The 23,353-nt window shown below is 46.3% G+C and overlaps 1 protein-coding gene across 1 annotated transcript in view; it reads left to right on the top strand.

Annotated features, from left to right (window-relative positions):
• mst1rb (macrophage stimulating 1 receptor b) overlaps positions 1-13,610 on the top strand; it is a 142,120-nt gene extending 128,510 nt beyond the window's left edge. The window contains exons 17-21 of the mRNA XM_080181391.1: positions 609-790; positions 4,709-4,818; positions 8,158-8,323; positions 10,315-10,451; positions 11,706-13,610. Coding sequence (XP_080037517.1) covers positions 609-790; positions 4,709-4,818; positions 8,158-8,323; positions 10,315-10,451; positions 11,706-11,913 — 803 coding nt within the window. The 3' untranslated portion in view covers positions 11,914-13,610. The remainder of the gene's footprint in view (positions 1-608; positions 791-4,708; positions 4,819-8,157; positions 8,324-10,314; positions 10,452-11,705) is intronic.
• Positions 13,611-23,353: the final 9,743 nt, after the last annotated feature.

Genomic DNA, 23,353 nt, shown 5'->3' with positions numbered 1-23,353 from the left:
AAATCTTTGGACATAAAGGGACAATTTATCATGGCCAATCCATCAAACCTACACATCTTTGGACACTAAGGGACAATTTAGCATGGCTAAATTGACTTTAGCCAGTTTTCAAAGGTTTTTGGCACTCAGAATTCTTTTAGTCACATTGCGCCCAACCAGTATGGACTCGATTGGCTGAATGTCTTTCTGCTGTGCCCTTTTCAAGCTTTGGCTCTGTATTACCTGCAGGAGAGAGGCGCCAAGGATTTCCAGGACAGAGTCCGCAAGTCTCAATCCAATGACTAGTTGAGAAAATGTCAGTGTGTAGGTGCAAATGCAATGTGCAAACCCTTCATATCTGAATTGTATGGATGGGATTTTCCAGTTCTTCCTGCTGGCGGGATCTTCCAGTCATGCTGCAGGTGGCTCCCCCCCGCACCCCTCCCAGGCACCCCCATGCCTGGTAGCGAGCCAGGCAAAAAGTTGCAGAAGCAGAAGATCCCACTGGCGCCAACAGCGAGCGAGCCGCCTTCGCCATCGGAGAACGTACCGCGGTGGGGCTGGAAAATCCCACCCCATGTCCGCTTCGTGCAGCATAATCATCCTGACGTGTTGTGGTATTTCGATAGGAATCTCAGATGTTGAAGAGGTGGAGCAGTTTTTGAAAGAAGGGATTATCATGAAGGATTTCCACCACGAAAACGTCCTATCGTTGCTGGGAGTTTTTCTTCCTAGGGAAGGGTTACCGTTGGTAGTTTTACCATTCATGAAGCATGGAGATCTCCGACATTTTATCCGTAAGGAGGAGCGAGTAAGTAAAGGCTCAATTGTAAATTTACAGGGAGACTGTCCGATCATTTTCAGACACTGGGATAATATTAACCATTAGTGCAAAGTATTAATGGGGTTTACCTGTCATTCTCGCTGGTGGGATGTTCCAGTATCACCTATGGCGACCCCCCCTCATTGTTCTCTGGCAGCAGAGGGTACGGACAATAGGAAACCCTGCTGGCAGTGGCGGGGCACTCCACAGCGGGTTTGGTTGGAGGGGGTTGGGTTGGACAATCCCGCCCAATAACAGATGGCCAGTCCGACAGACGTTGAAATTCCCACCCCCCCACCTCCGGGAGACCCGAGCTGCAAGTTTGTTTTGCAAATCCCCGTCCATTTTTCCTCTCCTGCCCCCGCATGAATTCCTCGGGAAGTGACAGGGGGTCCTAATCTATTTAAAACGATACGACTCGGCTGCACAAGATCGTAGCTGGTTTAAATTAAAAAATTGCAAATATGGGCCGAAGATTTTCCATCCGGTCCGCTGTGGGAATGGGGTCGTTGGCGAGACAGGAAATTTGGCGGGACTGTTTAAAGATCCGTCAAGCTCGGGTGGGAATTTTCCGTCTGGGATGCATGCGGCGGCTGGGAAATCCCAGCTGTGGTTTAAGGAGCAGTCACATTTGTATTTTGGTATTGTGCCGCTGCCCTCGATTATTTTCCTGAACCTTTGTGTCTTCCCAGATCCCTCCCCTCTCTCTCCTCCACCTCAAAGTCTACATCTCAGCCACATCACTGGGTGTCATCGAACTAATTTCTTCCAATTTACAGATTGCACTCAGCTCATTAGCTGTGCTCTGGGCAAGACTTATTGTTCCTGCCTTCATAAGTTCATGAGGTGTAGGAGCAGAACTAGGCCATTCAGCCCATCGAGTCTGCTCCGCTGTTTGATTATAGCTGAAATGCTCCTCGTCCCCACTTTCCTGCCTTCTCCCCATAACCCTTCAACCCATTACCAATTAAAAACTAACTCCTTAAATTTACTCACTGTTCCAACATCCACCGCACTTTGGGGGAGCGAATTCCACAGATTTGAGAGAAATAGATTCTCCTCCATTCTGTTTTAAATTTGCTACCCCTTATCCTAAGACTATGACCTCTCGACAATAAGAGGAAGCATCCGCTCCACGTCTACTTTATCCGTACCTTTTATCATCTTGTATACCTCAATTTGATCTCCCCCCATTCTTCTAAATTCCAGAGAGCATGAGCCTAAACCGTTCAATCTCTCTGCATACGACAAACCCCTCATATCTAGAATCGATCTAGTGAACCTCCTCTGAACTACCTCCACTGCCACGACATCTTTCCTTTTTCCATCTTTCTATCACTGTTGAGGCACAGATGACAAGGTTCCAAGACAGCGTGCCTTGTTAATAGTCTCAGTTAAATATTGCTATTGAGGGCAATATCACAGGTTGTTCAACCCTCTGATATTGCCCTCAATAGCAATCTTCTGATCTTTGCAACGGCGCATAGGGAGGGCCAACTATTTTATATAAATGTGAGAAAGAACCAAATGTGTTGCTATCTATAAATAACATGGGCAAGCGGCTCAGATGTCTTAGCGGGCTGGTTTAGGCCCTTGTTGTGTCTTGTGACAAGCTCCCAACAATGGATTAAGTTTTCCTCCTTATCCCTTTTAGAGATAGCTGAGTAAGTAGTCTCACAACACCAGGTTAAAGTCCAACAGGTCCACTCACCTGATGAAGGAGCAGTGCTCCGCAAGCTCGTGCTACCAAATAAACCTGTTGGACTTTAACCTGGTGTTGTGAGGCTACCTATTGTGCCTACCCCAGTCCAAAGCTGGCAACTCCACATCAGAGAAAGCTGAGTTTCTGGATTAGTAGTTCAATGATAATACCAGTAGACCATCGCCTTCCTAGGGAAGAGATTTAGGAAGAGATTCAGGAAAATAATAAGAGGGCAACACCAAAACACAAGAGACAAAATACAAGGGGAAAAGGTTAAAGGGAATATTAGGGGGGGCTTCTTCACACAGAGAGTGGTGGGAGTGTGGAATGAGCTGCCAGATGAGATGGTGAATGCGGGCTCACTTTTAACATTTAAGAAAAACTTGGACAGATACATGGATGAGAGGGGTGTGGGGAGGTATGGTCCAGGTGCAGGTCAGTGGGACAAGGCAGAAAAATGGTTCGGCACAGCCAAGAAGGCCTGTTTCTGTGCTGTAATGCCCTATGTTTCTAAGAGTGGCTGGGGAGGCAATGACCTAGTGGTATTATCGCCAGACTATTAATCCAGAGACTCAACTAATGTTCTGGGGACTCGGGTTCGAATCCCGCCACAGCAGATGGTGGAATTTGAATTCAATAAAAAAAATCTGAAATTAAGAATCCACTGATGACCATGAAACCATTGTGGATTGTCAGAAAAACCCATCTGATTCACTAATGTCCTTTAGGGAGGGAAAGAACTAGAGGACACAGCCTCAAATTAAAGGGGGGCAGTTTAGAACAGAGTTGAGGAGGAACTTCTTCTCTCAGAGGGTAGTGAATCTCTGGAATTCTCTGCCCATTGAAGCGGTGGAAGCTACCTCGTTAAACGTGTTTAAGTCATGGGTATTTAAATTTCTGATTGATAAGGGAATTAAGGGTTATTGGGAGCAAGTGGGAAAGTGGAACTAAACCACTTTCAGATCAGCCATGATCTTAATGAATGGCGGGGCAGGCTCGAGGGGCTAGATGGCCTACTCCTGCTCCTATTTCTTATGTTCTTAAATCTGCCGTCCTTACCTGGTCTGGCCTATATGTGACTCCAGAGCCATAGCAATATAAGAACATAAGAAATAGGAGCAGGAGTAGGCCATCTAGCCCTTCGAGCCTGCCCTGCCATTCAATAAGATCATGGCTGATCTGAAGTGGATCAGTTCCACTTTCCCACTTTCTCCCCATAACCCTTAATTCCCCTGTCCATCAGAAACCTATCTACCCGTGACTTAAATATATTCAGCGAGGTAGCCTCCACCACTTCAACGGGCAGAGAATTCCAGAAACTCACCACCCTTTGAGTGAAGAAGTTCCTCCTCAACTCTGATCTAAACTGCAACCCCCTTATCTTGAGGCTGTGCCCTCTAGTCCTGCAATCCTTTCTAAGCGGGAAGAATCTCTCTACCTTTACCCTATCTATCCCCTTCATTATCTTATACGTCTCTATAAGATCCCCCCTCAGCCTTCTAAACTCCAACGAGTACAGACCCAGTCTATTTAGTCATAGGCCAACCCCCCTCATCTCCGGTATCAGCTATGGCATCAATATGGTTGACTCTCAACCGCCCTCTGAACAAGGGCAAGTAGGGATGAGCAATAAATGCTGGCTAGCCAGTGATGCCCAGTCCCATGAATGAATTAAAAAAAACATTTTTGTTGTGCCATACTGGCAATACTGCTGCCCTCCCAATCCAGAGGCCTAGGCTAATGCTCTGAGGATATGGGTTTCAAATCCCATCACGGCGGTTGTTGGAATTTGAGTTCAGTTAATGAGCTGGAATTGAAAGCTTGGCCTGAATATTTTTTGGCCCCTGCCTGATCATCCATTCCCACTGGAGGTCTTTTGGCGGGCTCGCCACATCCGCCTTGTCAGGGTCGGAAGAACTCGACTCTAGTCTCAGTAATGATGACCGTGAAACCATCATGGCCTGTTGTAAAGGCCCATCTGGTTCACTCATTAGGGAGGGAAATCGGCCAAGCCTCATCAGCCATGGCGGACGTACGGTCCAGGGAAAGCCGATAAAAATAGCTATTTTAAAAAAAAAAGTCCTAATAATAGCTGGTTTGGATTGGCATTGATGCAGGGTTACAGACTGCTGCTCTGTGTTCACTGAATCGACTGGGCATTGAGTCTGATTGCTGCTGTTTGTATTTTCCTGTTTTATATACAGAATCCAACAGTGAAAGATTTGATAGGCTTTGGGCTCCAGGTTGCCAAGGGAATGGAATACCTTGCACTAATGAAATTTGTTCACAGAGACCTCGCAGCGAGAAATTGCATGTAAGTACATATACAAATGACTGTTGATCGCCCCATTGTACGGGGAGAGGTACTGAGTGTTTTACAATTGATCCGCTGCTCTTAATCTCTCTCACACAAACCTGCGTTATGTTCTCTCTGAAATCATTTTCATCCAGCACGGAAAAGATGGCATTCGATGGGTAGGATTCCTCCGCCTCCCAGCCGTGTGTCATAGAACATAGAACATTACAGCGCAGTACAGGCCCTTTGGCCCTCGATGTTGCGCCGACCGGTGGAACCAATCTAATGACCCTCTAACCTAAACTGTTCCAATGTTATCCATATGCCTATCCACTGACCATCTGAACGCCCTTAAAGTTGGTGTGTCCACGACTGCTGCAGGCAGGGCATTCCACGCCCTTACTACCCTCTGAGTCTGCCGCCAGTGGGAGGTGGTGCATTGTTTGCCAGCTACTGGGGATTCTCTGGACCCCTCCGCTGTCAATTTCCACTGACGTCACCCCACGCCAGCGAGGAACCTGCGGGCAAGGGTGTGCTGCTGGTGAGACCAGAGAATCCCGCCAGTGTGAACGACTGGAGAATTCCAGCCAATATATGGCAGTTCTAAAACAAATTTAACACAGTGCTTCCTTTGGTGAAAAGTATTGTCGCCGTAGTCACAGATCATAGAATCATACAGTGCAGAAGGAGGCCATTCAGCCCATCAAGTCTGCACCAATCACAATCCCATCCAGGCCCAATCTTCATAGCCCCATGCATTTACCCTGCTAATCCCCCTGACACTAAGGGGCAATTTAGCATGGCCAATCCAGCTAACCCGCACACCTTTGGAGTGTGGGAGGAAACTGGAGCACCCGGAGGAAGCCCACGCAGACACGGGGAGAATGTGCAAACTCCTCACAGACAGTGACCCAAGCTGGGAATCGAACTCGGATCCCTGGCACTGTGAGGCAGCAGTGCTAACCGCTGTGCCACCGGGCCGCCCACACAGGCTGACCGTAGCCTGTTCTCTTTGAGGGGGAGAGCTGACTGGTGGTGTTGGATCACTGCATTTCAGGCAAGGGGTAAGTTTGAGAAGACAGGGCGTGCATGAGTAACCTCAGCCGGTATGGGAATTGAACCCACGCTGTTGGCATCGGCCTGCATCACTAACCAACTATCCAGCCAACTGAGCTAACCAATCCCCACTTTTTTTAGTAACATCGTTGCTAAAGGCACCGCCAAGAACAAATCCAAATAAATTGGAAGTCTCTTGGCTTGTACTGAGTTAGCTTATCTTGTTGAGTTGTGAGTTTGGCTGCCTACAGTTAACCTTGGCATCATTGTCTAGGAGAGCCGGGGTGGGGGAAATGTCAGATCCAGGTTGCTGTTAAGAGATACATAGGCCCAGACATGGGAACAGGACAGCAATGGGTTCAACTATAGGCTGATTGAATAGTTTACCATCATTTACTCCCTAGGCTCCTTGGGCAAGTTTGCAGAAACCTGTGAGAATCTAGACATTCAAGAGACGGAGAGAGAAAATTAGTTGACCAAGAAATAACGACTAATCCTTCCAAAATAAATTTTATTTATTGCAGTTATTAATTTTTAACACGAGAACAACATCAGATAGTTGACAAAACTTTGTTATGAGGCCGTTCACAGTCAGTTTAAAGGGGAGCAGACTGGTTAATGTCATCGGGCTAGTAATCCCGAAGCCCAGGCTAATGCTTTCGGGGCAAGGGACCTGGGTTCAAATCCCACCAAGGCAGCTGGTGGAATCTGAATTCAGTGTATAAATGTAGAATATTGTCTCAGTAACAGTGACCATGAAACTATCACTGATTGTCACTCAAAAGCCATATAATTCACTTATGTCCTATGAAAATCATAGCATCTCTACAGTACAGAAGGAGAACATACAGCCCACGGAGCCTGCATCAACAACACTCTCATTCAGGCCCTATCCTTGTAACCCCATGTATTTACCCTGCAGATCCCGTGCCCCTGACACTAAGGGGCAATTTAGCATGACCAATCCACCTAACCAGCACATCTTTGGACTGTAGGAGAAAAGTGGAGAACCCGGAGGAAAGCCACATAAGACACGGGGAGGACATGTAGACTCCGCACAGACAGTGACCCGAGGCCGGAATCGAACCCCTGCTCCCTTGCGCTGTGAGGCAACCGTGCTAACCACTGTGCTACCGTGCCGCCCATTAACTTAAGACAGCTAAAGGGAGCTCAATTCGACAACTCATCCAAAGATGCTAATCGTCATGCTAAATTGTCCTTTGTGTCAGGGGGATTAGCAGGGAAAATACGGGCTACAGGGATAGGGCCTGGCTGGGATTATTGTCGGTGTAGGTTCAATGGGCCAAATAGCGTCTTTCTGCGCTGTAGGGATTGTATGAAGGCTGCACCTCTGACAGTGCTACACTCCCTCTACTGAAGGGTTGCGCTGAAGTCCTGAAGGGTTGGTTTGATGAGTTGGCTAGATGGATAATGTGTGGTGCAGAATGATGCCAACAGCATGGGCTCATATCCCATAGCAACTGCGGTAGTTCAGGAAGGTCTATGTCCTGGCCTTGCCCCACACTTGATGTGGAGGAATGCCCCTCACATAGAAACTAGAAGCAGGAGCAGGCCATTCAGCCTTTGAGTGCACCCATCATTCATTTTAATCATGGCTGATCTAATTTAATATCCTGATTCCCATATCCCTGATCCCTTTAGCCCCGAGAGCTGTATCTAATTTCTTCTTGAAATCACACAACGTTTTGGCCTCAACTACATTCTGTGGTAGTGAATTCCACACATTCATTACCCTTTTGGGTGAAGAAATTTCTTGTCACCTCAGTTCTAAAAGGTTTACCCTTTATCCTCAAATTATGTCCCCTAGTTCTGGACTCCCCCACCATTGGGAACATTCTTTCTGAATCTACCCTGTTAGAATTTTATAAGTTTGTGTGAGATCCCCTCTCATTCTTCTAAACGCCAATAAATATAACTCTAACCGACATAGTCTCTCCTCATATGACAGACCTGCTATTCCTGGAAAGGCCAACATACCATTTGCCTTCCTTACTGCCTTTTGTACCCACGCACTTACTGCCAGCGACTGATGCACGAGGACATCAAGCTCTCTCTGAGTATCCGCTTCTCTCAATTTACACCCGTTCAAGTAATAATCTATCTTCCCATAACCTATATAACCAATTGTCTCTCTGTAATGGAGAGAGAAGCCTTGTGGAATGTGACACATTTATTTGGAATGGGAATTAAACCTCGCTGATTCAGAGTGAGAACGCTACCAACTAAACCACAAGTGATGAATAATGAGAGTTAACTTGTGCATTTCTTTGAACGTGCCAGGCTGGATGAATCCTATGTGGTGAAGGTGGCGGACTTCGGAATGGCACGGGATGTGTTGGACAAGGAATATTACAGCATTCAGGATCATCGGAAAGCCAAGTTACCCGTGAAATGGATGGCATTGGAAAGTCTACAGACCCAAAAATTCACCACTAAGTCTGACGTGGTAGGTTTTAGGATGTTGCATCGGACACTTCTATTATTACCAGCTTGTAATAGGAACTCCTCATTTCATATCACCGCAGGGAGTATTTTAACCTCAAGGCCCCAATTTTAACCACCCCCCCCCCCTTCTATGTCGCTGGCAGGATGGAAAATTTGATGCGGTCCATTCATTGCAGGTGGAAATTTTCAGCCCTGCGGCTGGTGGGTGGGACTGGAAAATCCTGGCCAAAGTTTTTATTTTCTCCTCAACAAGCCGGTGACCCTAGTATCGGGGGTGGGGGGTGGTGGGTATGGTTTATGGCCTAGCTCGTCCCAAAACCATAAAATCCCGCCCGAGGTCACCAGACCGTCCTGTTGTCTGCCCCTCGCACACTCCAATTTCCTGTGGCGGGCAGGGCAGTAAAATTCTGTCCATGGTGAATTCATGCTGCCAGGCTCATACCAGTGCTACCCAGTCCCCAGTGAATGACTGAGCCGTCCTCCATTGGAGTCTTCCCTGGGACGACACTGAAATTATCAATGTGCTTTATCTTGGAACGTTTTGTCTCATCAAAGGCACTGTGGAAATACAAGCTCTGGGAAGATGGTGACATAATGGTGATGTTACTGGACCAGTAATCCAGAGATCCTTTTAGGCATGGGTTCAAATCCCACCCTAGCAGTTGGTGAAATTTATATATATTCAATTAATAAAATTTGGAATTAAAAGTTGCTCTCAGTAATGGGTGACCATGAATCTATTATTGATTATTGTTTGTTTCACTAATATCATTAGAATCCCTACAGTGCAGAAGGAAGCCATTTGGCCCATTGAGCCCATTGGCAGCAGTGCTAACCACTGTGCCATCATTGGGTGAGGTATTGAATACAGAAGCAGAGATGTAATGATGGAACTGTACAAAACGCTGGTTAGGCCAGAGCTGGAATTTTGTGTACACTTCTGGTCATCACATTACACACAGACAGTGACCCAAGGTGGGAATCGAACCCGGCTCCCTGGTGTTGTGAGGCAGCAGTGCTAACCACTGTGCCCTTGTGCTGATGTGATGGGCTGAAGGGCCTCTTCTGCACTGTATGATTCTATCATTAACCTAACAGTCAACTGAGTGGGTTTCATATGAGGCGAGCGTGGCTGGAGAATCCCACCCAAGATTTTGGGAGTAAGCCAGGAATGGATTTGGGTTTGCTAGTTCACTCCGAGTATTGGCATCGTAATTTTAGAATCATGAATTTGTAGAATCCCTTCAGTGCAGAAGGAGACCGTTCGACCCATTGATCCTGCACTGACAACAATCTCACCCAGGCCCTATTCCCATAACCCCACGTATTTCCGGAGGAAATCCTCGTGTCTGCGTGGGTTTCCTCCGGGTGCTCCAGTTTCCTCCCACAGTCCAAAGATGTGCGGGTTAGGTTGATTGGCCATGCTAAAATTGCCCCTTAGTGTCCTGGGATGTGTAGGTTAGAGAGATTAGCGGGTAAATATATGGCGATAGGGCCTGGGTGGGATTGTGGTCAGTGCAGACTTGATGGGCCGAAGGGCCTGTTTCTGCACTGTAGGGTTTCTATGTTCACATAAAACTAAATACTTACCCTGCTTAATCTGCACCCCCCTCTGATATTAGGGTCAATTTAGCATGGCCAACTAATCTAACCCACGCATCTTTCGACTGTGGGAGGGAACCAGAGCACCCGGAGGAAACCCACACAGACACGGGAAGAACGTGCAAACTCTGCACAGTCTGTGACCCGAGGCCGGAATCGAACCTGGGTCCTTGGTGCTGAGCGGTTCACATAGCACCTACAGGAATTTTACACAAACATGTTAACTCTGAAATATATTTAAAATTGCATTGTGGAATTTTGGAGAGTGGCTGAGGGTTCGAGGATCAAACCTCATTTATGTTATCCACACGTTTGGAATCTGAGTGAGTGTGACACTGTGTGATTTCTGCCACTATCTACAGCTTGACCTGTTGCTGTTGTTCTGTTTAGTGGTCTTTTGGAGTGCTGCTGTGGGAGCTGCTAACTCGAGGAGCACCGCCCTATCCAGAAGTAGATCCTTACGATGTTACCAGATACTTATTAAAGGGGAGAAGATTGCCTCAGCCAGAATACTGCCCAGATGAGCTGTGAGTGTTCCATGTATCGGCTATTTTCCTTTCCTTTCAAAGACTTGTTCCAAACTGATGTTAATACTGAACTACAGGTTAAAACAAAACAAGAACAAAGAACAGTACACACAGTAATAGGCCCTTCACAAGCCTACACCAACACATGACACCTTTCTAAACTAAAGATCTTTTGCCTCAATGTGGCCTGTGCCCCTCTATTCCCTGCCTATTTATGTATCTGTCAAGATGCCTCTTAAACTATTGTATCTGCTTCTACCACCTCCTCTGGCAGCGCATTCCAGGCATTTACCATCTTCTGTGGAAAAAATATTTGCATCTCACATCCCCTTTAAATTTTCCCTCTTTTACTTTAAACCTATATCCCTTAGTAACTGACATTCCTACCCTGGGAAAAAGGATCTGACTATCCGTTCTATACATGCCTCTCATAATTTTGTAAACTTCTATCAGGTTGCCCCTTGGCCTCTGACATTCAAGTGAGAACAAACCATGTTTATCCAGTCCCTCCTCATCACTAATACCCTCCAAACCAGGCAACGTGCTGGTAAACCTTTTCTGTACCCTCTCCATGGCCTCCACAAACAGTTAGATTCATACGATCATTAAATCCCTACAGTACAGAAGGAGGCCATTCAGTCCATCGAGTCTGCACCAACCACAATCTTACCCAGTCCCTATTCCTGTAACCCCACGCGTTTACCCTGCTAATCCTTTAAGAGGCAATTCTTAAAAGAAGAATTTCTCAACTCATCAAAGAGGAGTTGAGGGGGAACTTCTTCACTCAAAGGGTGGTGAATCTCTGGAATTCTCTGCCCGTTGAAGTGGTGGAGGCTACCTTGTTAAATATATTTAAGTCACGGGTAGATAGGTTTTTGGTAGGCAAGAGGATTAAGGGTTATGGGGAGCAGGCGGGAAAGTGGAACTGAGCCACGACAGATCAGCCATGATCTTATTGAATGGTGGGGCAGGCTCGAAGGGCTAGATGGCCTACTCCTGCTCCTATTTCTTATGTTCTTAATTTAGCATGGCCAATTCATCTGACCCGCACATCTTTGGAGTGTGGGAGGAAACCGGAGCACCTGGAGGAAACCCACGCAGACATGGGTAGAACGTGCAAACTCCGCACAGACAGTCACCCAAGGCTGGAATTGAACCCGGGACCCTGGCACTGTGAGGCAGTGGTCCTTACCAATGTGCCACCCACAAAAATCAGACTGAACACTGTTGTCTAATTCCTCTTCCTTTTTGCAGGTTTGACATTATGCTGCGATGCTGGGACCCAAAGCCTGAAATGCGACCAAAGTTTACTGAGATTGTCTATGAAATCGAAACGATTCAATCCATGTTGAAAGGGGAACATTATATCAACTTGCAAGTGAACTATGTGAACTTGGGGAACAACCAGCCTTACCCTGCAATGGACACGACTGACAATGAACTGGACCTGGACTCAGACTGATCACTGCACTCGCTGCTAAACCTGTTCGAAACATTGACTTGAATTTCAGGGGAGAATGTTATCTTTAAACACAACGGGAGTTGTCCCTGCCATTGAGTTATTATTTTTGCCTTCAGTGCCTTCCCGCCTGTCTCTGCCAATTTATGTGGTCAGGCCAATCTGTAGGGAAGGATGTACGGGGGTCTCCAAAGCACATCTCCAGTAACAAGACTTCTGTCCACCATCAGTCAATGGTCCTGCACACACCATTGTGCGTGTGTGCGCAATGGATGGATGTTGTTCTTTTAGGGTAGGGTGAAGGCCAGTGGCTTGCATCCTTCTCAGCAACAACTTGTATCCAGATAGCGTCTCTTCATAATGGTCCATCAGTGGTTTGCAGGTCCATAGGTGGCTGTCAATGAAAGTGCACACTGAGCCACATAATAAGATATTAAGGTCAAAGGGACAGGTCTGAAGGAGTGTCTTAAAGGGGGAAAGACGATGTAGCAGGGGAGAGGGGTTTAGGGAGGGAGTTACGGCCTTGGCAACTGAAAATTTAGCCACCACTAAAGGAGTGATTACCCTTGGGGAAACTCAAAAGGCCAGCATTGCGGGAGTGCAGATATCTCAGAGAGGTCTATGGCAGGCGGAGATTACAGATGGCAGGCGGGTTGAAGCCATAAAGTTTATTTATTAATCACATATAGGCTTACAGTCACTCCGCAATGGAATTACTGTGAAAATCCCCCCTAGTCGCCACCACTCCTGTTTGGGTACGCTAAGGGAGAATATAGAATGGCCAAAGCGCCTAACCAGCTCATCTTTCGGACTATGGGAGGAAACTGGAGCACCCGGAGGAAACCCACGCAGGCACAGGGAGAAGGTGCGGACTCTGCCCCCCAAGCCGCAAATCAAACCTGGGTCCCTGGTGCTGTGAGGCAGCAGCGCTAACCACTGTGCTGCCACGTGGTGGGGTTGAAAGCAAGGATGAGGATTTTAAAAGTGGATCATTGTTTAATCGGATGCCTGTGCCAATAAAGTGTTGCCCTCAGTAATGTGATCTCACCGAGCAAAGTCTTTTCCCCAGGGGAGGGGAGTCCAAAACTAGAGGGGGATAGGTTTAAGATGAGAGGGGAAAGATTTAAATGGGACCCAAGGGGCAACTTTTTCTCACGCAGAGTATGGAGTGAGGTACCAGAGGAGGTGGACACAATTTAAAATACATTTGGACAGATATGTTGGGAGGAAAGGTTTAGAGGGAAATGGGCCAAACACAGGCAAATGGGACTCGTTCAGCTTAGGAAACCCGGATAGCATGGACAAGTTGGGCTGAAGGGCCTGTTTCCGCTGTCTATGTCTCTATGATTCTGAGCAACAGTGAGATGGTGGCTTTGTGGAAACGACGCAGTTTTCTGACCAAGGAATCACAGATGGCAAAGGGACATTGCAGGAAAGGTGAGGAAGTGATATCCACAGTTAGATGGAGTGATAACGGAATTGTTTTCTCAGCAGCAAATTGCCTCCATCTAAAATGCTCTGTCAGCAAACAAAAACCCACCGTTTTCCTGTTCAACAACTTGGCTTCCATCAATGTTTCATTTCCAAAGTTTAAAGTTCAAGTTTATCATTCCGCACAAGCGATGAAACATTCACTAGACACTGTTCTCTTGATGGAACATTTTGTAGTTAATTGAAAAGTCGTGAGGTGACAAATATTATGCTGCCAGCAAAAGCTGATTTGTTTTATAATGGTACTGTATTAGATATTCATGAAATACGGCAGCATCACTGATATTGGAATACGCGAGAGGCCATTTGTCAATAAGATTTAACAAAGAATACTCTTAACATTTGCACGTTACAGTCCGACAATGATTAAGTGGGTGACTGGCCTGTCAGCAGCTCTCTGTTTCTAGGCTCCCGCTCCCCACCCCTCTCCCGCCCCCTTCACCCCGCCCGTCCCTGTTAACGAGGAAGCATTTAAACTTTATTTCCACTCACTGCACATTCCTGAAACACGCCCCTCCCGATTGGCACTGCGGGGGCAACCTTGCAATCTTTGCCTCAAGATGGCAGCTCACCGCCGCCTTCTCCAAGCCAATTAGGGATGGGCAATAAATCATTGAATCCCTACAGTGCAGAAGGAGGACATTTGGCCCATCAGGCCTGAACTGGCAGCAATTCCACCCAGGCACTATTCCCGTCGTCTCACCTATTTACTCTGCTAGACCCTTGGACATTAAGAGACAACTTAGCATGACCAATGCACCTAACCTGCACATTTTGGGATGCTAAGGGACAACTTAGTATGACCAATGCACCTAACCTGCACATTTTGGGATGCTAAGGGACAACTTAGTATGACCAATGCACCTAACCTGCACATTTTAGGACACTAAGGGGCAATTTAGCATGGTCAATGCAATTAATTTGCACATCTTTTGACATTTGTAAATTTGGTGATTCATTCTGATTACATTGATTTGTTACTCCAAAGAATGAAACCACATAGAATCAGAGGATGATAGATTCCCTACAGTGCAGAAGGAGGCTATTTGGCCCATCGAGCCTGTACCGACCACAATCCCACCCAGACGCTATTCCCATAACTCCACATATTTTATCCTGCTCATCCCCCTAACACTAATCCACCTTATCTGCACATCTTTGGTCTGTGGGAGGAAACTGAGCACCTGGAAGAAACCTGTGGGGACACGGGGAGGACATGCTAACTCCACACAGACAGTGACCTGAGGCTGGAATTGAACCCGGATCCCTGGCGCTGTGAGGCAGCAGTGCTAACCACAGTGCTGCCCAAATACCAGCCTAGTCAGGGATGCTTGTACTCCTTGGTAGAATTTAAAAAAAAACGATGGTTATTGAAGAGGTAGAAAGCAGCAGTATTTTGCTTTATGTGAGCAGGCAAGGTATCAACAGCAGATATATAAAAAAAAATTGGCCAGGTGATTAACAGTGAGATAGAGACAGAATGGTCAAATGGGCAGCCACGTGGCAGATAGAGTTTAACCCTGAAAAGTGTGAGGTGATATACTTTGGAAGGAGTAATTTGACAAGGAAATACTCAATGAAGGGTAGGGTACAAGGAAGTTCTGTGGAACAAAGGGACCTTGGCATGTTTGTCCACAGATCTCTGAAGGCAGAAGGGCATATTAGTAGGGTATATGGGACACTTAACCTTTATCGATTGAAGCGTAGATTACAAAAGCAGGGAAGTCGTGTTGAAGTTATATAGAACTTTGGTGAGGCCACAGCTAGAGCCCTGTGTGCAGTTCTGGTCGCCACATTATAGGAAGGATGTGATTGCACTGAAGGGGGTGCAGAGGAGATTCACCAGGACGCTGCCTGGGATAGAACATTCAAGCTATGAAGAGAGGCTGCGTAGACTTGGGTTATTTTTGTTGGAGCAGAGAAGTCTGAGCGGCGACCGGATCGAGGTGTACAAGATTATGAGGGACATGGACGCAGTGGATAAGGAGACTCTGTTCCTCTTAGTTGAAGGGTCAGTCATGAGGGGACATAGGTTCAAGGTGAGGGGCAGGAGGTTTGGGGGGGGGATATGAGGAAAAGCTAGAGGCTGGTGATGGCCTGGAATGCACTGCCTGGGAGGGTGTATTGGTGGGTTGCCTCACATCCTTTGAAAAGTACCTGGATGAGCATTTGGCACGTCATAACATTCAGGGCTATGGGCCAAATGCTGGCAGATGGGATGAACTGGGAGTGTAGGTGTTTCTAATGTGTTGCTGCAGGCTCAAAGGGCCAAAGGACCTCTCCTGCACCGTATGATTCTACCTGTGCGCTCAGCGGTCCCACGTCTGCAATGAGTGTTGCCGCTTGTAGAATAAAATTGTTTGGCCGTGCACCAAGATGCCCCGCGGCCCCCGTCCTTGCTGGGAGAACCGAGTTTGCCTGGTTGCGGCTGGTTAACTGGCCACTCAAATTCGGATCAGTTTAGATAATGAAGACTGCAGGAGACCCCATCAGAGTTACTCCCTGTGCAGACATAACTCTTTAACATAGCATGTGAGCCTGAGGGCAAGATTTTCTTACGCCCACCCACTCCCCACACCTCAATGGTGGCATATTTTCCGATCCCAGCACTGTTGGCAGAGTTTCCAGTTGTTCGTACTGTCCGCCTCTGGGGATCCCACACTGGGGGGGGGGCGGTGGGGATGGGTTTGCTGTCAGCTGGATCAAAATATTCACTGGAGGGAGCCGCTGGAAAACCCCGCCCACTGATAATTGACGTGAGATCTGTCATAGAATCCCTACAGTGCAGAAAGAGGCCATTCGGCCCATCGAGTCTGCACCGACCACAACCCCACCCAGGCCCACTCATTTATTTCAATAACCCCACTCATTCTAACCCTCCTAATCCCCCTGACAGCACGGCCAATCTATCTAACCCGCACATCTTTGGACTGTGGGAGGAAACCCGTGCAGACATGGGGAGAACGCGCAAACTCCACACAGGCAGGCACCCGAGCCCGCGTCCCTGGTGCTGTGAGGCAGCAGTGCTAACCGCTCACGGTGGCATAGTCGTTACAGAGACCCTTTACTAATTCTCCACACATTCTCCCCTGCTTGTGCTTTTGTGTCAGTGTGTATGTTGGAACTATGTTCTCACTTAACAAGTAAGAAAGGTCACATTTGAATTCACTTCTGCTGAATGCATAACTCTTTAACCGGGAGGTGTTGTTGCTTCTTTTAGAAGTTTACGGAATGCAGATAAAACTGCCCAATTTGCTAATTTAATGTCCCCCAGCAAATCAATCTCAGACAGGCCTGTAATACATTGAACTAGAGCCTAATGATAAGTAAGAGGGACTCCAGATTTAACTGGACAATGCGCTGATTGGACTGTATTCAGCACCAAAGGTGTGGATAATTGCAGGACTGCTTTGTATATAAATGTTCTGCTCTGGTAAAGAATTGTGTGGAATGGGAGTGACTGAGAAGTGGTTTGAACGATTCAGAACCTGCGCGGATGACAATTATATTTAGAATCAAGGTGGAATTAATAATCAGATTGTACAGCTGGTGAAATTCTCTGACAGTAAAACATGTACAGGCTGTTACCATGCAGTGTTTATTTTTGTAGATTTTTGTATTTTTTAAATTATAATAATTTCAGCTCCTTGCAACGCTTACTGGATTTGAATGGAAATTCTTTATTGGGTGTTTAACAGAGTCACTGACCTGTGTAAAATAAATGGGCTGATTCCTCTGTTAAAATAGTGGATGAAGCATCTGTGCAAGGCCATGTAAAGAGTCTAATTTCGAAGCACTTGCTTCAGAAGCAGCACTCGATGAAACAAAACCCTTTTGACTATTGCCCGAATTGAAGATCTGAAAGAAAGTGTGAATGCATTCAAATCATACACAACATTTTCCTGTCCGGATCCTTGACAAGTTTGAAAATCCAAGGTTAGCAAACTCACATTAGCAAGAGCAAAGGTTTAAATTTATTTATTAGAGTCACAAGTCGGCTTACATTAACACTGCAGTGAAGTTACTGTGAAAATCCCCCAGTTGCCACACTCCGGCGCCCGTTCAGGTGAACTGAGGGAGAATTTAGCATGGCCAACGCACCTGACCAGCACGTCTATTCGGACTGTGGGAAGAAACCTGAGTGCCTGGCGGAAACCCATGCAGACACAGGGAGAATGTGCAGAACGGTGACCCAAGCTGGGAATCGAACTCGGCTCCCTGATGCTACGAGGCAGCAGTGGTAACCATTGTGTCACCGTTCCACTCTGCTGCCCAAAATTCAATAGGCGAGAAATTGGGCTCCTTTGTGCCCCTGATTTGGGGACGAGGGGGGGTCTCTGGAGCTCTGAAATGGTGCTGGTGGTACTTGGGTACATGTTTAGGGTGAATCGCTTTGGACGCCATATTGGTGAAGACATCGGTCTGGACCAGAATATGAAAGAGGGCAAGTCATGGCATCAATCAATGTGCAACACCAATCTGATGCCAGCAGTGAAATTATATAAAACACTGGTGAGGCCACAACTGGAGTATTGAATGGGATGGATAGGATAGAGGTGGAGAGACTCTTCCCGCTCAAAAAAGACAGTAGGACTAGGGGGCACAGCCTCAAGATAAAGGGGAGGCGGTTTAGAACGGAGTTGAGGAGGAACTTCTTCACTCAAAGGGTGGTGAATCTCTGGAATTCTCTGCCCGTTGAAGTGGTGGAGGCTGCCTCGCTAAATATTTTTAAGAAGCGGGTTGATGGGTTCTTGATAAGAGAGGGGATTAAGGGTTATGGGGAGAGGGCGGGAAAGTGGAACTGAGCCACAACAGATCAGCCATGATCTTATTGAATGGCGGGGCAGGCTCGAAGGGCTAGATGGCCTACTCCTGCTCCTATTTCTTATGTTCTTATGTATTGTGTGTAGTTCTGGTCACCATATTACATGAAGGATGTAATTGCTCTGGAGAGAGTGTGCAGAGGAGGTTTACAAGAGCGTTGCCAGGGCTAGAAAAATGCAGCTATGAGGAGAAATTGGAGTCCTTGGAGCAAAGAAGGCTGAGGGGTGACTTGATAGAGGTGTATAGAATTATGAAGGGAAGAGATAGAGTGGACAGGATAAAATTGTTTCCCTTGTTGGAGAATTCCAGAGGGAATAGATTCAAGATAAGTTTAGAGGGGATATGAGGAAGAACGTTCTTTACGCAGGGGATGGTGGGTATCTGGAATTCACTGCCCAAGTTGGGGGTGGAGACAGAGATCCTAAACTCTTTAGGAAGTATCTGAATCTGCACCTTGAGTGCTGTAAGCTACAGGGCTGTGGGTTGGATGAAGGAAAAGTGGGATTGGAAAGGGCACCTGAGTGTCCTCAGGTGGCATGGACAAAATGGGCCGAATGGCCTCCTCCTGTGCTGCAACTTTTCTATGGTGTCGAATGCCATTTTTGGATTTCAATACCTCAGCTAATGCACATCTTAATCTTGTAGAGTTGAACACGTTGTTTAGCACCAGGAAGGACCTCACTGCCAATCTCTCGATTAACCAGTGACAATGTTTTTTGGTTAGGTTATAGTTCCAATTCTACAAGGGTTTGGAGCTTTCTACAGCTGTTTCAATTTGCAAAGGTCCACAGGAAGGGGTGAGACAGATACTGAAGGAGCTTTGGCTGACATTTAGACTTTTGCACGCATCCGTTGTATCATGTGTGTGTTATAATGATGCAACCAACACCAATCATAGAATCCCTACAGTGCAGAAGGAGGCCATTCAGCCCATTGAGTCTGAGTTGACCACAATCCCACCTAGGGCCCATCACCATAACTCCACCTATTTACCCATTTAATCCCCTGACACTAAGGGGCAATTTAGCACAGTCAATCGACCCAACCCACACATCTTTGGACTGTGGGAGGAAACCGGAGCACCTGGGGAAACCCACACAGACACAGGTAGAACATGCAAACTCCACATAGACAGTCACAGAATTGATTTTATACCAAGATATGTGGTGGTTCCTTGCAAGATTGCCAATTTTCTCTTCCCTGCTGCCATCAGACTTTTGAATGGACCGACTTTGCATTAAGTTGATCTTTCTCTACACCCTAGCTGTGATGTAACATTATATTCTGCACTCTCTCCTTTCCTTCTCTATGAATGGTATGCTTTGCCTGTATAGTGCACAAGAAACAATACGTTTCACTGTATAGTAATACCTGTGACAATAATAAATCAAATCAAATCAAATCAAAAATCTTACCATCAAATGGGGACTGTTCTTGCTACAGTCTATATGACAAACAATTGAGGAACATGATGGGGAGGAAGGGAATTGAAAGAGCCATCTTTACTCCAGGGTGTCTCTACTAGTAACCAGAATCCCATTTGCCTACACCAGTTAGAGACCAGGTTAGAAACTCCAAAGTATATTATGAAGTTGGACTACACCCCAACTATATTTTATTTTGGCATTAATGTGTGGGTGAAATGTTTCACTCCAGGTGTGATTCTATTTGCCCAGTGGGAAGTTTTTATCAAAACAAATTTAATTTAACAATATCAAAAATAATTAACATACAATTTACCAACTGAAACACTGAAACATGCCAAGATACAATTCTCAACTAACCTATCACTATTAAGAACATAAGAACATAAGAAATAGGAGCAGGAGTAGGCCATCTGGCCCTTTGAGCCTGCCCCGCCATTCAATAAGATCATGGCTGATCTGTCGTGGCTCAGTTCCACATTCCCGCCCTCTCCCCATAACCCTCATTAGTTCCAATTTAAGCAATATTCATCATAGCCTTAAACTCCTCTTCAAAATCGGTTAGCAAAAACACACAGGCTTACGTGGGTTGCCAGTCCTCAAACCTTTTAGCACTTCTGGAAAGAGATACCTTTAAGAGATACTGTTTTCCAGCAGTTCCCAGGCTTCAATCTTCAGAGAGAGAGAGGGAAAAGAGCTATTGCTCCTTGCAAATCCAAACAGAAACTTCTTGATTTTTATCTCTGTAAGCCTAGCTTCTCCCATCAGCACATGCCATGCTCCTGCCAATCAACCTAATTAAACCTACTCTAAAACCCCAGGGGATAACCCAAAAAAAAATAAAAATTGCATTAGCTCAGATTAAAACAAACACCCCAATATCTAGGACCAATCATGCATTCCCAGCACGTGGGCTGCCTGGAGAAGACAGGTCGGCACTTTAATCAAAGCTGAATTTTAAAACATTCCCTTCATGAGAACTATAGCATAGGTGCATTTCTTAAAGGCACAGTCTCATCACACACCACACCTTCCATCTGTCACCAGTCATCACACTGATGAACCAAAGATAAATGCTACCAGGAAATAAACTTCCCATCAAAATTTATTAATTTGGCTTTGGAGCAAAGTCAAACATTAACCAAATGTTTCCAAATTCACCATATTTGAATCAGAACAATTTAGATTCAGCCACATACTGAGGTAAAGATAATGTTGTGGTGTGGCCTTGTGTGTGCTTTTCTTGCTCCCCAGTTTCTATAACATACTTTGGTTTCCTTCCATTTTTCCTGGTCTTACACCCAGACGGTACCAGAGGTGCAGCAGACACCTGTCTTTATTGCTTCAAAAGGTGGGGAAGGGGGTGGGGATTGAAGGAATGGGAGATGGAGGGAGAAGGAAAGCAGGGTGGGCTCTTCAGGTTTTTTTTAAAATTCATTCGTAGAACTAGGGCGTTACTGGCTGGCCAGCATTTATTGCCCATCCCCTAGTTTCCCTTGAGAAGGTGGTAGTGAGCTGCCTTCTTGAATTGCTGCAGTCCATGCTCTGTGGGTTGGCCCACAATGCCATCAGGGAGAGAATTCCAGGATCCAGTGACTGTGACGGAATCCGAAAGGATATATTGGCCTTGGAGGGAGTACAGAGAAGGTTCACCAGGTTGACACCAGAGATGAGGGGTATAGCTTATGAGGAGAGATTGAGTAGATTGGACCTGTACTCGTTGGAGTTTAGAAGGCTGAGGGGGGATCTTATAAGATAATGAAGGGGCTAGATAGGGTAGAGGTAGAGAGATTCTTTCCACTTAGAAAGGAAACCAGAACTAGAGGGCGCAGCCTCAAAATAAGTGGGGGTGGTGGGGAGCGGTTTCGAACAGAGTTGAGGAGGAACTTCTTCTCTCAGAGGGTAGTGAATCTCTGGAATTCTCTGCCCATTGAAGTGGTGGAGGCTACCGAGTTGAATATGTTTAAGTCACGGGTAGATCGATAAGGGAATTAAGGGTTATGAAGAGGAGGCAGGTAAGTGGAACTGATCCACTTCAGATCAGCCATGATCTTATTGAATGGCGGGGCAGGCTCGAAGGGCTAGATGGCCTACTCCTGCTCCTATTTCTTATGTTCTTATGATATATTTCCAAGTCAGGACAGTGAGTGACTCAGAGGTGAAGTGGTGTTCCCATGTATCTGCTGCCCTTATACTTTTAGATGGAAGTGGTCGTGGGTTTGGAAGGTGCGGTCTAAGGATCGTTGGAGAATTTCTGCAGTGCATCTTGTAGATAGTACACACAGCTGATACTGAGCATCGGTGGTGGAGGGAATGAATGTTTGTAGATGTGGTGCCAACCAGGCGGGGCTGCTTTGTCCTGAATGGTGTCGAGCTTCTTGAGTGTTGTTGGAGCTGCACCCATCCAGGCAAGTGGGGAGTATTCAATCACACTCCTGACTTGTGCCTTGTAGATGATGGACAGGCTTTGGGGAGTCAGGAGGTGAGTTACTCGCTACAGTATTCCTGGCCTCTGATCCGCTCAGATTAGGGCTCCAGATATACAGAGAATAAACACCAATACACTTGGGTTGAGCAGAATGATTTATTCTTCAGAATAACTATTTAATTCTGCATTTCCCCAGCCAACAACGTCCCAAATAACACTCCCTTTCATTTTATATCTTGCTTAAAATAAAACATCCAATGCTTGTTCAGCTTCTTGCTGTGGCACTGCGCTTAAATCAGGAACTTAGCAGTTCTGATATCTGTTGCTATGCGACTACCCTGGACCCCTGCTGTTGTGGTGTAGCGAGTTTCAATGTGCTGGGCCCCTGCATCATCTGAAGCATTAGCCTTTTGCTGTCAGCTCAGCCTCTACTCGCTTCCATAGAAAGCATTCTTTCTGGTTGTATCACAGCTTGGTATGGGCTCCTGCTCTGACCAAGGCCGCAAGGAACTACAAAGGGTGGTGAATGTAGCCCAATCCATCACGCAAACCAGCCTCCCATCCATTGACTCTGTCTACACTTCCCGCTGCCTCAGCAAAGCAGCCAACATAATTAAGGATCCCACGGACATTCTCTCTTCCACCTTCTTCCATCAGGAGAAAGATAAAAAGGTCTGAGGTCATGTACCAGCCGACTCAAGAACAGCTTCTTCCCTGCTGTCATCAGACTTTTGAATGGACCTACATTACACTGAGTTGGTCTTTCTCTACAGCCTAGCTATGACTGTAACACTACATTCTGTGCTCTCTCCTTTCCTTCTCTATGAATGGTATGCTTGGTCTGTATAGCACGCAAGAAACAATACTTTTCACTGTATGTTAATACATGTGACAGTAATAAATCAACTCAAAAAATCAAAATCGAAAAATCCTCCTGATCCCTAACTTCCTTCTGGCTGAAATACAACCCTCCGAGGTGTCTTCCATCCCCCAGTTCTGGCTTGTGTTCATCCCGACTTTCAGCCTCCCACCAACGATGGTCTTCATTCTTGGCTCCAAATTTTGGAATTCCCTTTTTCAATCCCTGTCCCATCCTTCAAGCCATCTCTTTGTCACTTTTGATCGTCTGTCTGCAGATCTCTTTGCGACTGAATATCAATATTTTTTTCTGCTAATGTTCTGTGATGTTGTTTGGGGACGATGTTAAAGGAACTATATTAATGCAAGCTGCACTTTGAATTTATTATCAGAAACAGATTAAAGCCACGTTCTCTAA

Source organism: Carcharhinus amblyrhynchos, chromosome 3 (genome assembly GCF_965287045.1).
Source record: "Carcharhinus amblyrhynchos chromosome 3, sCarAmb.v2.hapA, whole genome shotgun sequence".
In the NCBI taxonomy this organism is placed as follows: Eukaryota; Metazoa; Chordata; class Chondrichthyes; order Carcharhiniformes; family Carcharhinidae; genus Carcharhinus; species Carcharhinus amblyrhynchos.
The sequence above is the reverse complement of the archived record's forward strand: the minus strand, read 5'-3'. Positions and strand labels throughout refer to the sequence as shown.